Raw genomic sequence first — 21,215 nt, forward strand, 5'->3', positions numbered from 1 at the left:
CTATAGAAAATTTTGTGAATATTTTATTTCTATAGAAAATTTTGTTAAAATTTTATTTCTGTAGAAAATTTTGTCAAAATTGTATGTCTACTTTGTCAAACTGAATTATATACGTATTGGATCGATCTTTTTTGATTTAATATATACCACGTATGGACTTACATACAATTTAGAAGATGGTATTAGGAGGTTTTAAGATACCTTGCCACCGCAACTTAAGTGATTCGATTGTGGATGGCAGTGTTTAGATGAAGTTTCTACGCAATCCATGATGGAGGGTACATAAGCTTCGGCCTGGCCGAACTTACGGCCGTATATACTTGTTTATTTATTTATATATTTACAATCATAATGAATTATGAAAATAAACAGGTAATATAGGTGCTAACAACATAGGTTTTCGACCTGAATGCTCAAAATTTTGTTTCTGCCCAATTGTATATTCCCCCACATCTTTCTCACTTCCACGAGATTTTTTAGTTCTTAGCACCTTTTTCTGTAATACAAACATTGTAGAAGAAATTATTCAATTGTATGTTTTTTTTATTTTAATTTTACCTTTTGCCGGACGGGGATTCGAACAGCGGACCACAAAGTTTGTAAGGATCAAAAAAGTAGCTGATCAATTGCCCAAGGAAAAATAAAATGTTAATTTTGTAATAACAAGCAACAACCACCAACTTAATTCAATATCGCTCCCTGTTAAATAGCGCTCCAAGCTACTAAACACATATATGTTTATAGGCTATTTCTAAATTAATATATGTTTGCATCCAAGCACATTATATTTACAAACATTTTATGTCCCAAACATAATATGTTCTAACATATTAACATATATGTCCCAAACATGTTATGCTAGTTTATGAACATTATATGCTTGCACTCAAAAATATTGTGTTTAAAAATTTGTGTTCCAAACATATAATGTTTATAGCCAAACATATGAAAAACAGTCTTTTTCATCCGTGTAGTTTATGAATATTATACGCTTCCACTTAAAAATAATGAGCTAAAATTTAAGTTGCAAATATATAATTTTTACACCCAAACATATGAAAAACTCTCTTTTTCGTCCGTTTATCTCTACATGAAATAACATTTTGTTGAACTGGAGATTGATCTAAGTTAATGAAATCGACTTCAATTTATTGACTATCTTCATTGCAAGGCGTTCAAAAACCGTAGATGTCTTCAAACACTTTATTTGAAAGACCTTTCAAATTGAAAAATAGCACAATTTCCACTTGAAGTCGAGTCAGAATTTGGAAATTTAAGCTGTTTTTACCACGTTTTTGTAGGACTCTGATAGCACATGAAGAAAAAGGCAGAAGAACCGAACAAGTTCAAATTTACGTGGAATTAAAGATTACACAACCTAAATTTTAAAATATTAAGGACAATTTGTTTTAAAAATAATGGAATTTTAATTAAAAGAAAGATGCTTCAAAATTTTTTTTATTAAATTTGAGACAAAACTTTTGGAAATTTGCGTCTCTTCATTTAAGTCGTATTTCTTTGAACTAAGTCAAATTTCTAAGTAAAGAGAACCATTTTTGATTTAAAGAAATCGTTCTTAAATAAATTGAAATATTGAATTTTTGGATTTAAGATAAAACGCTTCAAATATAGGCTAAGGCTATTTTGATGGTTTTTTATCTTTGGTTTAAAGTTTTTTTGGAATTATGAAAACATTTTTTACTTTGAAGTATCTGTTATAATTTGGATTTTTTAAACTGGCAGTAGTTTGTACGTGAATAGCATTAATAATATACCGCGAAAAGAGAATAAAAATTCGATTAGTGAGATTTGTATCCTAATTTTAATTTTATTGATCTTGGATTTAAAGCCAGATAGGTCGCTAAAAACGTCTTTATTTGGATCTAAGTAAACTTTGTTTTTGAGTACACCGCCCTTTCTTATGGAAATTACATACGAGAATTTTTCTTCCCTAAATGAACCATATCAACAGGCTAACATAAGAATTGTTTTGTTTTTGTTTTAATATATCGAAAAATTACTTTATTTGTGTACACTACATACTGGTCCATAAATGTTTATTCAACCTCATTGTTCCAAAAAATTCTTATTTTCTGCGGTAACTTATTATATATGTGATAACAGAACAATTGAAAAGTCGCAAATCGTGTTCTCTACGGTGTACTAGTTCCGATTTTTTCAAATACAAACACATGATCTGATGTTTAGTCAATCATATAGTAATGAATTATCAGATTTTATTAACTAGAATGAAATTGAACATTTAATTGAATTTTAATCTAAGCAACAAGAAATGCTTGAATCAGCTACAATTACTCAAGGTCAAGCTTAATTTTCCGCGAATAACATTAGTTTGTAGTATTAGTTTCTTCTTCGAAATTAATTAAAATCAGATGATTGGGTGAACTATTGATTAAAAGATATATGACCACCACCTTGGGTAATCGTTTGTACTTTGCCTATGAGTCAACTTTTCTTCTCTATATTCCATATGGGACAAAATAATATTTCTGTGCATATGAATATAATACATACGTTCACTATGTTTGGAAATCATATTATTATACTGGAACATACGTTATCAAACCAACTTCTGTCTGAGAGTAGACATTTTTACTCATGCACACAAAAAATTCCCTGGATGCTGGCTGGTTGGAAGCTTTGAAGATAAGTAAGTATCAGTCAATTTGATTTTTAATGAAAAATAAAATGGACAATTCCGTATGTATTTTACTCAGTTTTCAACTGAATCTTATAGGAGGAGGTTATCGAAACGAACCGAGTTCGTGTGGCGAAAAGTAAATCGAAGAAATTAACGACTATTAACTATTGGCTGATTTTGATCGCATAAATTTGGAAATGGGTTTGTGCACTCATATGGATAATTTGATTATAAAACCATTATTTAGAACATTTCCCTTTCATTTCATCATTTAAGCGAATGCACTGAGTACTAAAATACACTTGGAAACTTTTGATCGACTTGGTAGTATTCCTTTGGTTGAATCGAGCCTGAAACAAGCCGAAGCTTTATATGGAAAAGTGAAAGCTAGCAATCGCTTCATAAACTGGTATTTCGAAACTGCCGAATATACCATTTTATCGGCTTACGAATCGGTTAAACCAGCGGTTAAGCTTTTCGAAGTTCCTATTAAACGATTGGACAATGTAATGTGCAAGAGTTTAGACATCTTAGAACAGCACATACCTGTAGTCTATCTGCCACCCGAGATGGTAAGTAAATAGTTAAATCTTCCTGCATTAATATATATATTCTCGATATTGATATGAAAAATTAACAAGACAATTATTTTGGGCTTAAAGATGTATTGGAATACCAAGGAATATATGTCGGATCATTTAGTGAAACCTGTACTAAAGAGGGCTGATTCTGTCAAGCAAATCCGTAATGTAGTGCTAGAGAATCCCATTACAACATTTGCCGCTGAGAGACTAGACGGTGCTTTAACTGCTGGCGATAAGTTTGTCGATAAATATTTGATACCAATCGATGGCGATCAGACCGACGGTGGTAAGTACAAAGTCATTACTTTATATAATGTGGCCATAGTTATTGTATTGGAAATTGGATTAAATCTGGATATCTCAGGCAGATAATAAATCCAACCTATTATCAGACGATATGTACTATACATGTTCTTAATCAGTGTGATTTCGATTGGTAAAAAATGTGTTTCCTATTTTATATTCGATTGACGGGGTGTAACCCATCGCAAAACCAAAACTGTAACCCATTTTGCACTCCAGGTAGTCTACGGTGCAGATGCTTGCACATTGAAAGAGATGTTGAAGACGCTTTCATTTTTCGGCCTAACAGCGTGGTTGAAATTACAAAAGAAAGTGAATGACGAGTGTATTGTAGGTGCTTTTAAATTTCTTCACCACAGTTGAATAATTAACCAAGAAGAAGCATTTTAATTGTTTAGTGCCGCGACAAATTCGAGATTAAATATTCCAAAAAAAGCGTCGCCAAAAGAGTAGTGAAAATTTTCATTTTGAATCCAGAAGTGGGGCAAAATTGGCGCGGAAGTGATAAATTTAACATGGCCTTGTCATAAGACGGATGTCCACCATTGCAACAGCCGTTGCACTGAATTTGCATCACACCTTAAGGTGTGATACGAATTCAGTATTTTGCATGTGATTTAAAAAATATGTGATATTTTGCCAAACGGTTGCCACAGTTAGTAGAATTCTACCCAACTTAGTATTTTTTGTTTTGTTAAATCTCTATAAAAATAAAATTTTGGAAAAAGTTTCTATAAACAAATTTTTGTGAGAAATTTTTCTATAGAAATAAAATTTTGACAATAAATTCTATAGAAATAAAATTTTGAGAAAAAATTCCACAGAAATAAAATTTTGAGAAAATTTTTTATAGAAATAATATTTTGAAAAAAATTTCTATAGAAATATAACTTTGACAAAATGTTCTAAAATGTTGACAAAATTTTCTACAGGAATAATGTTTACCACACATTGTTAAAGATCAAGCCTTGCCGGCTTCTAATTTCCTCCTCTAGAGCCCCCAAAATGTAAAAATTATTACAAATTGTGTTGAGTGAAAATGTCCTACATTGTGGCCCTACGTCCCTACAAGACGCTAAATATTAGAAAACCCTACATATAGGGAATTTCCACTACTTCTAACAACACTGGCTGTGTTGATATTGGGCGTACGGAGTTAGTACACGCAAAAAAATAATTCTTTCCTCCCAAACGAAATTTTAGACAAGCAAAGTTCGTTTCTCATTTGCTTTTCGCTGTAAGGAAGTGTATTTGGAAGAAAAGTTTATACTTTTTGTGATAAACGTTTATTCTTTTCCAGGATGTAAAAACAATTTCATAAAGACAAACTAAAAAAAAAAAAAAACATTGTTTTCTTGCTAATTGCATTTTCCCTCACATCTTTCTCACATCCACGAGGTTTTTTAGTTCTTAACACCTTTTTCTTGTAATACAAACAATGTAGAAGAAATTATACGATTTTATAAATTTTTAAAAATTTTTTACCTTTCGCCTGGACGGAGAATCGAACCGCGGACCATGCACTTTGTAAGCCAACACACTAACCACTGAGCTATGTACCTGTTATGGTCATCAATAGATAAATATCCATATAAGTTATATTTATATAGCATAGCTTGCGGCGCCCACGAACCGAATAAACAAAGTTTATTTAACAGAAACAAACATTTAGTTTGGGACCGTGGAGCAGTGGTTGCTACGTCCGACTTGCATGCCAAGGGTCATGGGTGCGATCCCTGCTTCGGCCAAAGTTTTTTTTTTGTTTTTTTTTTTACATATATTCCAGATATGTTCGGAAGATTCCGAAAAAATGTTCAACATTACATTGTAGTATATTAAATTTTGAACTGTAAAATGTGTCTTATTAAAAACCTAAAGTCAGAAAAGAACAGTGTTTGATATAAACGAAATGGACTGTGTTGTTGTTTCAAAAATAACTTTTTTTATTGAAAAAATAAAAATTTTGTAACAAACGAATTTTTTTGGTGATAAAAGTTTAAAATTTTCGAAGCAATTCAAAAAACTCTAACAAAAGAAAAACGTTTTCGGTACACGTTTTCCAAACGTTTTTTTTCTTTGCGTGTATGTCACTAATATTGAACCCATTATTAAAAAAGAGAAAATCGTTAAATTAGTGTGGGTAATAAATAAAAATTTGTAAAAATCGAGCAATATTCTTATGTAAGAGCTACAAGTACGTATAAGTACGATCGGCTAGTACATCAAAATTTGAAATTTGAGTAACATTGGTTAATAAATAAGAGTACTGTGGCCAAATTTGGGAAAATCGAGCGATGCATATATATGGAAGCTATATCTAAATCTGAACCAATTTGCATAATATTTTGCGGGTTTGATTAATACCGCAAAAGGTTACCTTGTGCAAGATTTGAGTAAGATCAGTTACGAAATGAGGCCTGTATGGTCAAACATAAGGTTATAAGGGCGAATTTTTCAAAATCGGGCGATACATATATGGGAGCTATATCTAAATTTGAACCGATTTCGATGATTTTTTGCACATATAGTTAGTACTATAGAGGACTGGATCTAGCCAACTTTTAGTAAGATCGGTTAATAAATAAGGGTTCTATGGCCAAATTTGGGAAAATCGGGCTATACATATATATGGGAGCTATATCTAAATCTGAACCGATTTCGATGATTTTTTGCACATATAGTTAGTGCTATAGAAGATTATATTTAGCCAACTTTGAGTAAGATCGATTGATAAATAAAGGGTTTGTGGCCAAATTTGGGAAAATCGGGCGATACATATATATGAGAGCTATATCTAAATCTGAACCGATTTGGATGAAATTTTGCAGACTTAAAGTGCGATGGAAAAGATTACCTTTTGCCAAATTTGGTGACGATCCGTTTGAAAAAACGCGCAACGTGACCCCATTTGTCGAAATCGGGCGATACATATATATGGGAGCTATATCTAAATTTGATCCGATTTCTTCCAAATTCAATAGCGTTCGTCCTTGTGCCCAAAAAACTCCCTGCACCAAATTTCATCAAAATCGGTTAATAATTGCGACCGGAATCCTGTGAACAACAAATACATGGACAGACAGACGGACGGACACCAAGCGCTAGATCGACTCAGGAGGTGATTCTGAGTCGATCGGTATATATTTTATGGGGTCTAAAATCAATATTTCTGGTAGGCACATTTTTTGGCCGATCAAACTTATTATACCCTGGCCACTATGTGGTTTAGGGTATAAAAAACCAAGTCCAGATTTGGATTCAGCGACCTCAAATTACTAAAAATTTGCAACACAACCATAAAAAAAGTTCAAATTTGTTCCCCTGTGTTATATGTAACTTCTTTGACTTCACTTTATTGAATGTTCTTTGATACAATGTTTCTTATAACTAAAGTTGTATAACGGTATACAAAGATATATGTGTTAGCACATTTTGAGTATTTAGTAGAGATAGGAATACAAGATAATGCACAATGAAGTAGATGGATACCGATTATTATAACATCACTTTTTTTAATCAAGATATCTTTTTGGAAGTTTTGAAATTCGTCCACTTCTAGTTAAGTAATAATTTTGCGTATCCTCATTTAAAGTTTCATTGGTACTTTCTGTAATATTCGTATCTTTATCATTATTTTGAATAGTTTCATTGTTAATTTCAAGGTTTTGATTGCAATTTTTATTGTTTGATGAACTTTTTACATGCTGTCTGTTTCTTCTATAATTTTTACCATCATCATCCTGAACTATGAATGATCTAGGCTCTCTGCAAATTTTTAATACAGTTCCTGGATACCAATTAGACTTAGGAGATTTCTAAAACATTATTTTCTGTCCTACCGGTTCCAAGGTTTAGATTACAATTGTTATTGTTTGGTGAACTTTTGAACATGCTGTCTGTTTCTTCTATAATTTTTACCATCATCATCCTGAACTATGAATGATCTAGGCTCTCTGCAAGTTTCTAATACAGTTCCTGGACACCAATTAGACTTAGGAGATTTCTGAAACATTATTTTCTGTCCTACCGTTAATGGTTTATACTTCCCATTCCCAGCCATTTGACCTGGGCAGGTATGGGCTACAGGTTCTATGTTCTATTCCTCATTTGGTACAAAAATCGAAAAATTCATTTGAATTGAATGGAGGTCCATTGTCCGTTATAAAAATCGCTGGTATGCCATGTCTAGAGCAAATTGATTTCAGTTTTGTTATAACCTGATTGCTATTATGGCCGGAATGTATTTGTAAAAATTTTTCGAATTCGAAAAGATCGCATCCTAATTTGTACCATGGAATATTCTCAATTTCATGAGGAAGTAACTCCTCCCTAGTGTTAAAGTTTTGATATTTCTTGCAAATCGCACAATTATTTACCATGATCTCGATATCGTTATTGACATTGGGCCAAAAAGTTTCTTGCTAAACTTTGACAGCGTTGAATTCCCATTTGTCCTTCATGAATGTATGAAAGCATCTCCTTCCGTAAACTTTTAGGAATTAAAATCCGATTATTCATTAGCACCAACCCATTTAGTTCAACTAATCCATCCTTAAATGAATAGTACGGCAATAACGATTCCTCAACACACTTTCTATCTTTACGCCAGCCATTCAATATGTACTCTAACAATGAGCCCGTGGTAAAGGAAAACAAAACACTGGTAATGTTGTCGTTAGATTATTGTTGTGTCCTTGAAACCAGTTTCAAAATAGTTATCACAGTAGTTGTTGTTGACTAAGAAACTAAGACTTTGTGTGATCGTTCACCAATCAGGTCAATTCAGCAATGCCTCTAAAAATAGATTTCGATTTGTTGTTGCAGTAATGTAGTAACAAATTGAAATCGAAAAAATAGGATTAAGGGATTGTAGCTATATGAGAAGATGATGCACAGTGGTGGTGAACAAATGGTTCATCTTGGGAGAAAATAATTCTCGTATGTAATTTTCATAACAAATTAATCCCTGGAATGTCTGATCAATATCAGTCGCATTTCTAATCTTCTCCACTTTCATATCAGGTTAAGAATTCTGAGACAAAATAAAATTGCAATGTCAGTCTATTTCTTCGCTCATCTCGAAAAGACTATTTTCCTTAAGAGGCGCTCTCGATAGCGTGTCAGCTATAACACATATAAGTGTTTGCCGAGTTTATATATGACGTTCAAATTGTAAGTCAAAAGACGCAACATAAATCGTTGTAACCGGGCCGGAATCTTGTACAGCGGTTTTTGAAACAAGGGCACTAACGGTTTATGGTCAGTCTCTACAGTTACCAATAAACCATAAATGTATTGGTGAAATCTGACACATCCAAATAAAATCGCAAGCAGCTCTTTTTCTATCTGGGCGTAATTTGACTGACACTCAGTCAGTGACGCTGAAGCATATGCTATTGGATTTCCATCGTGCATAATTGTTGCACCGACTGCAAATTTTGATGCATTCACTGACAGTTTCACCGGTTTGGTCGGGTCAAAATAAATCAAAGCTGGAGAATTGGTAATCTCCTTCCTCAAATTTATAAAAGCATCTTCCTGTTCCTCATTCCACCGCCACAAAACGTCATTTTTAAGGAGATCTCGCAAGTGTTTTGTCTTAGCGGGCATATTGGGGATAAACGAACCTAAATAGTTTATCATTCCTAAAAACCTTTGTAATTCAGGGCAATATCCAATATTGCCCTTACTTTGTCATTGTCTTGTCTTATGCCATTCCTATTGAAAATATGTCCAATAAATTTAATCTATTTTAAGCAAATCTTCGATTTAACATACTTCTTTCAAACATACTTCTATTAAGCCATTTATATCACCAAATAGCCGTATCATCTCAGAATGAAATATTTCTGGTGCGGCGAAGGTTACCATTTGGTTTTGTAACCAAAACAACAGAGTTCACCAATTCCGTGGGTCCATCCTCCTTGACAATTACTCTTAACTTCTCCATTCTGTCAAGCACTTTTTTCAGTGGCTCAAAGAGACATATTGGAACACGACGTGGTTGTTCAACTACTGATTTACTATCTTCACGAATTTGTAAGTGACACTCTTTTTTTAGTTGCCCTCAAAAACATGCATATATTTCCGGCTCTAAATTAAAAGTATTGATGGTATTAATGTTTTTAACAAGATTTAGTTTTATGGCTGATTTCAACCCTATTACATTTCTGCACTTCATATATAAACGAAAAAAGTTTCCATACATTCTGCATTGTTATAATTTACATTCAAGTTAATTTTTCCTAATACATGTAATTTCTCTCCGCTGAATGTTAATAAATTACAATGTTTGTTAGTTTCATACTTATCTATTTTAAGAATGTCTAAAACCTCTTCCGATACAAGATTGGCTTGTGCTGCGGTGTCTACTTGGAATCTTAATACTTTAGAGTTGTTAACCTGCGCCTGAATAGTCCATTCTTCGGCATGACTTTCATTATATCCCTCGCTGCTAATTGTCCCAATAAACAAATTCTTTTCGATGTCTTCATTAGAATTCCTTGTGAAGCACATCTTAGAACAATGGTTTAATTTCCCACAAGCATGGCTGGCATTTTGTTGCCGCTAATATTGTTGTTTGTTTGGTGGTAATTTTTTCCATACGCATAGCTTTGTTTTGGTTTTTTGGTGTCGCATTTTCTCAAAGCACATATGCTAGCTGTGTTGTTGTTGTGAGAGACCATTTGGATCGCAGATGCATTGTCTCTTGCTGCTTCCATATTTTTCGCGATTTCAAGGGCCTTCTCACACTTGATGTCCCCTTCGCTAAGCAATTTTTCTTTTATTTTTAAAAATTGCTATGACAAACCACAAATGAATATGTCTTTTATAAGACTTTCCCTCAATTGACCAAACTCACATGACATGCTTAAGTTTTGCAGGTCTGTTGCATATTGGGTAATCGTCTCTTCATCAATTTGCCGTTTTAAAAAGAATTTATGATGCTCCATAACTGTATTTACTTTTGGTACAAAATGACCTTCTAATTTGTTCCATAAGTCTTCATATATTATGGTGTCTATATTGATGTTGAACGAATTAACAATTTGAAGTTCCTAACCACCCATGTGGTGTAGTAATAAGGCGACCTTTCGGCGGTATGGCTGGTCTTCCAACGCTGAAGCTCTCATGAATATTTTAAATGTGCAGCTCCAGTGTTTCCACTCCATACACATATTTGTCACGTTCAAATTAAGTGGCGGCATTGTAGTAGATATAGCTGATGACTGCTTAACCTCCAAACTGCTATCCTCCTGATTATCATTTGTCATTTTCATATCAGTAATATTTTTGACTTTTTAGTTGAGGTAGACTTGAACCGTGCGTTTTTCTTTTGAAAATTATCAATTCAGGATTTGATTAGATTCCTTAACCTCAACCAAGACTTAAATCACGTTTTATTTTATTTTAAGGCACACCTGATACCATGTAACTTCTTTGACTTCACTTTATTGAATGTTCTTTGATACAATGTTTCTTATAACTAAAGTTTTATAACGGTATACTTCGTAGAGATTGTAATAAAAGAGAATGCACAATGAAGTAGATGGATACCGATTATTATAACATAACCACAATAACCATTTGTTTAAGTTAAATTTGTGTAAATAATAAAAAAAAATAATTAACAATTTTTTGAAATAGATATCAAGATATCATGACTCGCGTGACTCACGCGCAAAATTGAATGAGACTAAAAACAATACGTTGTGCGTGACTGTAAATGAAAAATAAAATCGGTCCGTGAATGTACGTGAATAAAAGGTCTGCAAGCTCTCGGTAAAGGTACACGCTCACAAAAAATCGCTTCTGTAACATATACTCCCAAACATATTTTGCTTCAAGCATATACATTTTTGGGTATTGCCCAAACATTTATATGTTTGATCTCTTCCAATATATAATATGTTTGAAAGCATATTGGTCTAAACAATATATGTTTGGGTAGTCTAAGTTCCAAACATTTTGTATTTTTGCATCCAAATTCAATAATGTTGTCTTCCAAAAAACAATATGTTATTATGTGAACATATAATATGTTTGGAAGCATTTTGCCCCCAAAAATATTATATGCTTAAAAAAATTTCTCCCAAACAATATAGTGCTCAAAATTTTATTTATTTATTTATATATTTACAATCATAATGAATTATGAAAATAAACAGGTAATATAGGTGCTAACAACATAGGTTTTCGACCTGAATGCTCAAAATTTTGTTTCTGCCCAATTGTATATTCCCCCACATCTTTCTCACTTCCACGAGATTTTTTAGTTCTTAGCACCTTTTTCTGTAATACAAACATTGTAGAAGAAATTATTCAATTGTATGATTTTTTTTTATTTTAATTTTACCTTTTGCCGGACGGGGATTCGAACAGCGGACCACACAGTTTGTAAGGATCAAAGAAGTGGCTGATCAATTGCCCAAGGAAAAATAAAATATTAATTTTGTAATAACAAGCAACAACCACCAACTTAATTCAATATCGCTCCCTGTTAATAAGCGTTCCAAGCTACTAAACACATATATGTTTATAGGCTATTTCTAAATTATTATATGTTTGCATCCAAGCATATTATATTTACAAACATTTTATGTCCCAAACATAATACGTTCTAACATATTAACATATATGTCCCAAACATGTTATGCTAGTTTATGAACATTATATGCTTGCACTCAAAAATATTGTGTTTACAAATTTGTGTTCCAAACATATACTGTTTATAGCCAAACATATGAAAAACAGTCTTTTTCATCCGTGTAGGTACTATGTTCGGTTTTCGAGTTGAAAATCACTTTATTTTTGCGATTACTTTTCCTGAAATAAACAAAATTATAAATGAGAACGAACATATTCCCATAATGTCTTGTCGAAATGTAGAGGAACAAGAAACTGAGCATCAATTGAGTTAACTTATCTGCTTTATATTGAACTGTTTTAATAAATAACAGCGAAAATTTCAACTCGAAAAGCGAACATAGTATTTACCTTAAGATTTAATTCTTACTCACAATAATTTTTTAGGGTTTACTCCATCCTCAACATATATTCAATTGGCCTTGCAAATTGCTTACCTTGAACAAATTCTCCAATATGTTTGAAACTTTAAAATGCATTTCAATTTGAGAAGTTATTGCTAAAAGTAAGTACTATGTTCGCTTTTCGCGGTTACTTTATTAAAACAGTTTAATATGATGCATATAAATTAACTCAGTTGGTGCGCAGTTTCTTGTTCCTCTAGATTTCGGAAAGACTTTACAGGAATATGTTTGTTTTCATTTATAATTTTAATTATTTAAGGAAGAGCAATCGCGAAAATAAAGTGATTTTAACTCGAAAACCGAACATAGTACCCACCTTAATGTGTTTCTTTTTTTCTCAACAATTTCTCAACTTCAATTGTAGCCTAATAATTTGAGTTTATTTTTTCGATTCGTTTGTTTATTTGTTGATTTAGTTCTTTACACGGACGAAAAAGACTGTTTTTCATATGTTTAGGTACAAAAATTATATGTTTAGAACTCAAATTTTTAGCACATTATTCTTAAGCGCAAACATATAATGTTTATAAACTGGTATAACATGTGTGAAACATATATAACATATTATGTTTGGGACATTACATAGCGAGATAGAATAGAAGAATAAGATAAATAAATGTTTGGTGTGTAATATTCAAATAAATTACAAACATAGGTTTTTATTTGTATAAATACAATATATATTTAAGACATTTTGCTGCAAGCAAACAAATGTTTAGAAACTGGAATTAACTATTTGGGGCCTTAAAAAAGATATGCTTAGGGTGAAACATAATATGTTTGCACAGTGCAAACAATTTTTTTAAAACATTCTGAAATACATATATGCGTGAAACAGAAAATATTTCAAGCATATATATTCAGAAAATGGGAGTACATGTTACAGAGGCGAATTTTTTTGAGGGTGTAGGTTTCACCACTTTCTCTTTTGTAAAAAGATATCCATTTTTAAAATATTTTTAGATTTTATTTTAAAGAAAATATCATTAACATTTTTTTCTATCAGTGTATGCCCTAAGGTGAAACATAATATGTTTGAATAATATAAACAATATTTTGTTTGGACCAATCCTGAAAAATATCCTAAAACAGTAAAAAGTCTTTTGAAAAGGGTTTTTTCCGGGGTAGTAAACGTTACAATCAATTACAAGAGAATAATATCTGCCTAGATTTTATTTCATATTATTTTTTAATATCCTTAGCCGTTTTCATACATATTCAATACTTTTGGATATTTTTAATATTAAAATTTCAAACTTTTTATTAATTGATTAATCTTTTAATATAAAACGATTTTAATATAAAACAAAAACAGACACTTGAAAAGTCTAAATCCAACTCGTTTTCAAAGAATATTGTCAACATTTATAATACAATGATATGAATCCATCAATCCCCGCTTGTCATATGAACTTTAGTATCTTATCGATATATCCGATTTTCAAAAATTATAGCTCCGATTTTCAAAACGAAACTGAAAAATCGTTATCCAGTTTAACTAAAACAATAAAAATAAACCTTTAACCTAATTTGCCCTTAATGGGCTGTTCAGATTATAATGTAAGAAAAAGGTTGCATCTTTATAACTGGTGACTACAAATGTGTTTTGATTAAACATCATTTTAAAATAACGACAAACCTTTATTTGATTTTTTTGCAATACGTTTTTATAAAAAAATAATTCGATAAAAAAACAAATATAGTGGGAAATAAGTAATGATAAAACGTTTCCATTTGATCAAGTTAAAGGCGTTTTTCAAATATTTTAGTGATTGTATTTAATTTAAATTTATATATAACCCTCAAAAAAATCGCTTCTTTAACATATGTTCCAAACATATTTTGCAGGAAGCACATATATTATTGGATACTGCCGAAACATTAATATGTTTGTTTTATGTGAACATATTATATGTTTGGAAGCATTTTGAGCCCAAAAATATTATATGCTTGGAAGAATTTTTCCCAAAGACGATTGTGCTCATTGCCCAACATACTCGTAATTTTCAATTCCACGAAATATTTGAGTTCTTGGCACCTTTTTCTGTAATACAAATAATGTTGAAGAAATTATTCACTTTTATAAATTTTTTTAAATTTTACCTTTCGCCTGCACGGAGAATCGAACCGAGGACCATACAGTTTGTAAGCCAACACACTATCCACTGGACTACGTAGCTGTTATAGTCACCAGTAGATAATTATCGTTATAAGTTACATTTATATAGCATAGTTTGCAGCGCCCACGAGCCCCTGCAAACATAACATTATTTAACAGAAACATACATTTGTTTGCCACGTGGAGCAGTGGTTAGCATGTCCGCCTTGCATGCAAAGGGTCGTGGGTTCAATCCCTGCTCCGGCCGAACACTTTTTTTTAATTTACACATTTATATTTATACTATATTAAATTTTTCTAATGAAACTTCAAAATGTGGGTTATTAATCATTTTACTGTCCCAACTCTAAAAAGAGTATAGTTATTTTATGGAGACCCCTGATTTCTTTTAACGAACCAAGAAAAAAATTATGCCCATAATGCCAAAATGGTAAACAAAACACATGTCCACACATACATAAAATGCTGCTCTCAAGGCGAAAACATATGCTGTTTGTTTTGCAAATGTCTATTCTCTTGGTTCCGAATGTCTATTCTCTTTATTCAAATTAAATAATATTTAGGCTTAAGCATATCAAATTTTTGGCCTTATCATAAAACAGTTTTCCGAAACAACATAAAAGCGGTTTCACAGAAATTGTTCTCTTTTGATTCTTTCGCTGTGTTATGTTGATATCTTTCGTCAACTCTCCTGGTTTCCAAAATATCACAACATATGTATGTTTAGTCGAAATTTGTAAATATATATAAGTTTGCATTCACACATATGATTTTTATGAAACATTCATGCCCCAAACATAATATATTCTAACATATTAACATAGATGTCCCAAACATTTAGTGTTAGTTTAGGAACATTACATGTTTGCACTTAAATATATTGTGTTTTAAAATTGTGCCCGAAACACATTTTGTTTATATCGGAACATATGAAAAACATATTTTTCTAACAGTGTACATATATATTTTTGATTTGTTTGGAGTAGTTAACATTTACTTTAAATTGGAAAAAATTACCGTAACGGAATTAAAGTTGGATATAAAATGGTAAAATTTATTACATTTTATTTATTCAAGTAATACGGTGAACTATTTTGAGTATATGCACCTTTGATTTATAATACAAAAACAGCAAAATATAAAAACACGCCGGCAACGAGGTTATCAAGTTCTGACAGATCAACATTTCACGTATAGTATAGCTTTGGTTTCGTTCTTATTCACTTTTTCTAAATGTATAAGGAATCTTGCACAAACCATGCTGATAAGAGGTTTAAAACCATCATGTCGCCAAAATTCATTTACACTGGCTAAGAACTACTTTGATCTGTATTTGGTCTAAAATAAAAATGACTTCAGAAATACAAAGTCTCCTTAATATCTGTGCGAAAATGTTTCAGTGTATTCGCTATTGAAGGCGTACTTTGACCATTCGGCTAATAAAAATGTATATTGTATATTTACAAATTTCTGTTTACCTTTTGTTTGTATATAATTTTTTATTTTTATACAACGAATCTGTTATAGTTTTGTTTTCGACTCAAGTTTTTATAGAGCAAATGAGAAATGACTAAATCGGGTGAATTAAATTAGACTCTACATCCTACCTACTGAATTTCAGGGGCTTAGTATATTTAAAAGATGCCCTACACTCAAGGAATTTTTTAGTAAAGAAAGTAGAATGATGCGATAAAACAGTAACACTACACGCAGAGAAGAAACGTAATTGTCATGATCATATTCGAAGAGCAAAATAATATGGTAGGAGCTTTTTGGTGGAGATCATCTAACTTTTTCCCCTGCAACCATAGTAGTGAAAAAGTTTTTTGTTGGATCCGGAAATGGTGCAAAACTGGCGCAGAAGCGATGAATTTAGCATGGGTTTGTCATAGGACGGATATCCACCATTTCAACAGCTGTTGCACTGATTTTGCATCACTTCTTAAGGTATGGTCCGAATTCAGTGTTTTGGATGTGAAATAAGAAATTTAGTGATATTTTGCCCAATAAATAATATTTATAACTTTTTATGATTTTTACGATTTTTGACTCAAAAAATAGCAATTGTCAGATTGTTGCCCCGAAAATGACGATATTAGCTCAAGTTAAAATTTTTACTGGAAGCCGTTTGTTTACGCCGAAAAGCCAGCGAAAGAGAGACTGCATTTGAAAATTGTCAGATAAAGAAAGTGCAAGAGAACATTACATTGTGCCAACTTTGAGAAAGATCGGTAAATAAATAAAGGTTTCCTTGTGAAGCACATCTTAGAAAAATGGTTTAATTTCCCACAAGCATGGCATTTTATTCCTTCTGCTGGACACTTATTGCGATGGTGTTGACCGCATTTTTGACATTTTTGTTGCCGCTAATATTGTTGTTTGTTTGGTGGTCATTTTTTCCATACGCATAGCTTTGTTTTGGTTTTTTGGTGTCGCATTTTCTCAAAGCACATATGCTAGCTGTGTTGTTGTTGTGAGAGACCATTTGGATCGCAGATGCATTGTCTCTTGCTGCTTCCATATTTTTCGCGATTTCAAGGGCCTTCTCCCACTTGATGTCCCCTTCGCTAAGCAATTTTTCTTTTATTTTTAAAAATTGCTATGACAAACCACAAATGAATATGTCTTTTATAAGACTTTCCCTCAATTGACCAAACTCACATGACATGCTTAAGTTTTGCAGGTCTGTTGCATATTGGGTAATCGTCTCTTCATCAATTTGCCGTTTTAAAAAGAATTTATGATGCTCCATAACTGTATTTACTTTTGGTACAAAATGACCTTCTAATTTGTTCCATAAGTCTTCATATATTATGGTGTCTATGTTGATGTTGAACGAATTAACAATTTGAAGTTCCTAACCACCCATGTGGTGTAGTAATAAGACGACCTTTCGGCGGTCTGGCTGGTCTTCCAACGCTGAAGCTCTCATGAACCCAATAAACACAAACGTTTGAAAAATGCTAAATTTCAAAAATTTTTCAAACATTTTTTCAAAGGATTAGGGTAAGATTCAAGTTGAGAAATTGTTGAGAAAATCGCGTTCTCAACAAAAAACAGACATTACCCTCAACAGTGAAATTCAACACACACTACAATACCAATTGATAAATAATAATCTTATTAAACATATCAACAAATAAGAACAAAAAAAAACAAACAACAAAACTTTAAATACCTTAAACATTATTAGTAAACACTTTTGCATTGATAATTCGATTTCCTTCCTTTTGGTGTCATAAAACAGCATAAAAATTTATTAACATGCGGACAATTTGAAATTAGGAATGTACTGGACCGCGTGTTAGAATTGATTTCCAGCAGAAGGAATTCACAAAATATCAATTTTAAACTGATAATAGCATATGAATTAAACTGACGATGTGATGCACATTTTCATCCAGAAGTTGTTGATTTCAACAATTTGTTGTTTTTAACAATTTTAATTGGTTGCACTTGTAATGTTTCTGGAAACTTTTTCTTGACGATAAGCCACTCATTTTTCATTAGTCAGCTTCTTAATGTTTGCAAGAATGTAGCATCCAAAGATTTTTGTTTTCTGCAAAGAGATTTAAATTTAGTGACTTCTCTAAAGTGTTGATTTAATTTTTCATATTGACGTTCCAATTATTATAAACTATTTGAAACAGTTCCAGTCCACCATTTTTTCATCGGTCAGCTTTTTAATGTTTTCAAGAACGTAGAATCCATAGTTTTAGTTTTCTGCAAAGAGATATACATTTAGTGACTTCCTTAAAGTTTTATTTCATTTTTTATTTTCACTTACCTATTTTTATACACTATTTGGTTATTTGAGGGATTGTAGCTATATGAGAAGATGATGCACAGTGGTGGTGAACAAATGGTTCATCTTGGGAGAAAATAATTCTCGTATGTAATTTTCATAACAAATTAATCCCTGGAATGTCTGATCAATATCAGTCGCATTTCTAATCTTCTCCACTTTCATATCAGGTAATGAATTCTGAGACAAAATAAAATTGCAATGTCAGTCTATTTCTTCGCTCATCTCGAAAAGACTATTTTCCTTAAGAGGCGCTCTCGATAGCGTGTCAGCTATAACACATATAAGTGTTTGCCGAGTTTATATATGACGTTCAAATTGTAAGTCAAAAGACGCAACATAAATCGTTGTAACCGGGCCGGAATCTTGTACAGCGGTTTTTGAAACAAGGGCACTAACGGTTTATGGTCAGTCTCTACAGTTACCAATAAACCATAAATGTATTGGTGAAATCTGACACATCCAAATAAAATCGCAAGCAGCTCTTTTTCTATCTGGGCGTAATTTGACTGACACTCAGTCAGTGACGCTGAAGCATATGCTATTGGATTTCCATCGTGCATAATTGTTGCACCGACTGCAAATTTTGATGCATTCACTGACAGTTTCACCGGTTTGGTCGGGTCAAAATAAATCAAAGCTGGAGAATTGGTAATCTCCTTCCTCAAATTTATAAAAGCATCTTCCTGTTCCTCATTCCACCGCCACAAAACGTCATTTTTAAGGAGATCTCGCAAGTGTTTTGTCTTAGCGGGCATATTGGGGATAAACGAACCTAAATAGTTTATCATTCCTAAAAACCTTTGTAATTCAGGGCAATATCCAATATTGCCCTTACTTTGTCATTGTCTTGTCTTATGCCATTCCTATTGAAAATATGTCCAATAAATTTAATCTATTTTAAGCAAATCTTCGATTTAACATACTTCTTTCAAACATACTTCTATTAAGCCATTTATATCACCAAATAGCCGTATCATCTCAGAATGAAATATTTCTGGTGCGGCGAAGGTTACCATTTGGTTTTGTAACCAAAACAACAGAGTTCACCAATTCCGTGGGTCCATCCTCCTTGACAATTACTCTTAACTTCTCCATTCTGTCAAGCACTTTTTTCAGTGGCTCAAAGAGACATATTGGAACACGACGTGGTTGTTCAACTACTGATTTACTATCTTCACGAATTTGTAAGTGACACTCTTTTTTTAGTTGCCCTCAAAAACATGCATATATTTCCGGCTCTAAATTAAAAGTATTGATGGTATTAATGTTTTTAACAAGATTTAGTTTTATGGCTGATTACAACCCTATTACATTTCTGCACTTCATATATAAACGAAAAAAGTTTCCATACATTCTGCATTGTTATAATTTACATTCAAGTTAATTTTTCCTAATACATGTAATTTCTCTCCGCTGAATGTTAATAAATTACAATGTTTGTTAGTTTCATACTTATCTATTTTAAGAATGTCTAAAACCTCTTCCGATACAAGATTGGCTTGTGCTGCGGTGTCTACTTGGAATCTTAATACTTTAGAGTTGTTAACCTGCGCCTGAATAGTCCATTCTTCGGCATGACTTTCATTATATCCCTCGCTGCTAATTGTCCCAATAAACAAATTCTTTTCGATGTCTTCATTAGAATTCCTTGTGAAGCACATCTTAGAACAATGGTTTAATTTCCCACAAGCATGGCTGGCATTTTGTTGCCGCTAATATTGTTGTTTGTTTGGTGGTAATTTTTTCCATACGCATAGCTTTGTTTTGGTTTTTTGGTGTCGCATTTTCTCAAAGCACATATGCTAGCTGTGTTGTTGTTGTGAGAGACCATTTGGATCGCAGATGCATTGTCTCTTGCTGCTTCCATATTTTTCGCGATTTCAAGGGCCTTCTCCCACTTGATGTCCCCTTCGCTAAGCAATTTTTCTTTTATTTTTAAAAATTGCTATGACAAACCACAAATGAATATGTCTTTTATAAGACTTTCCCTCAATTGACCAAACTCACATGACATGCTTAAGTTTTGCAGGTCTGTTGCATATTGGGTAATCGTCTCTTCATCAATTTGCCGTTTTAAAAAGAATTTATGATGCTCCATAACTGTATTTACTTTTGGTACAAAATGACCTTCTAATTTGTTCCATAAGTCTTCATATATTATGGTGTCTATATTGATGTTGAACGAATTAACAATTTGAAGTTCCTAACCACCCATGTGGTGTAGTAATAAGGCGACCTTTCGGCGGTATGGCTGGTCTTCCAACGCTGAAGCTCTCATGAATATTTTAAATGTGCAGCTCCAGTGTTTCCACTCCATACACATATTTGTCACGTTCAAATTAAGTGGCGGCATTGTAGTAGATATAGCTGATGACTGCTTAACCTCCAAACTGCTATCCTCCTGATTATCATTTGTCATTTTCATATCAGTAATATTTTTGACTTTTTAGTTGAGGTAGACTTGAACCGTGCGTTTTTCTTTTGAAAATTATCAATTCAGGATTTGATTAGATTCCTTAACCTCAACCAAGACTTAAATCACGTTTTATTTTATTTTAAGGCACACCTGATACCATGTAACTTCTTTGACTTCACTTTATTGAATGTTCTTTGATACAATGTTTCTTATAACTAAAGTTTTATAACGGTATACTTCGTAGAGATTGTAATAAAAGAGAATGCACAATGA

The 21,215-nt window shown here is 32.3% G+C and overlaps 1 protein-coding gene across 3 annotated transcripts in view; it reads left to right on the forward strand.

Annotated features, from left to right (window-relative positions):
• The first annotated feature begins 2,738 nt into the window (after positions 1 to 2,738).
• Positions 2,739 to 21,215, forward strand: part of Lsd-1 (lipid storage droplet-1) — a 101,164-nt gene continuing 82,687 nt past the window's right edge. For 2 of the 3 annotated variants that reach the window (XM_075291435.1, XM_075291437.1), the window contains exons 1-3: positions 2,739 to 2,863; positions 2,939 to 3,234; positions 3,304 to 3,532. In XM_075291435.1, the coding sequence (XP_075147550.1) occupies positions 2,860 to 2,863; positions 2,939 to 3,234; positions 3,304 to 3,532 (529 nt within the window). In that variant the 5' untranslated portion in view covers positions 2,739 to 2,859. The remainder of the gene's footprint in view (positions 2,864 to 2,938; positions 3,235 to 3,303; positions 3,533 to 21,215) is intronic. The other variant, XM_075291436.1, reaches the window with a different exon arrangement.

The sequence above is a fragment of the Haematobia irritans genome, chromosome 1 (genome assembly GCF_050003625.1).
Source record: "Haematobia irritans isolate KBUSLIRL chromosome 1, ASM5000362v1, whole genome shotgun sequence".
In the NCBI taxonomy this organism is placed as follows: domain Eukaryota; kingdom Metazoa; phylum Arthropoda; class Insecta; order Diptera; family Muscidae; genus Haematobia; species Haematobia irritans.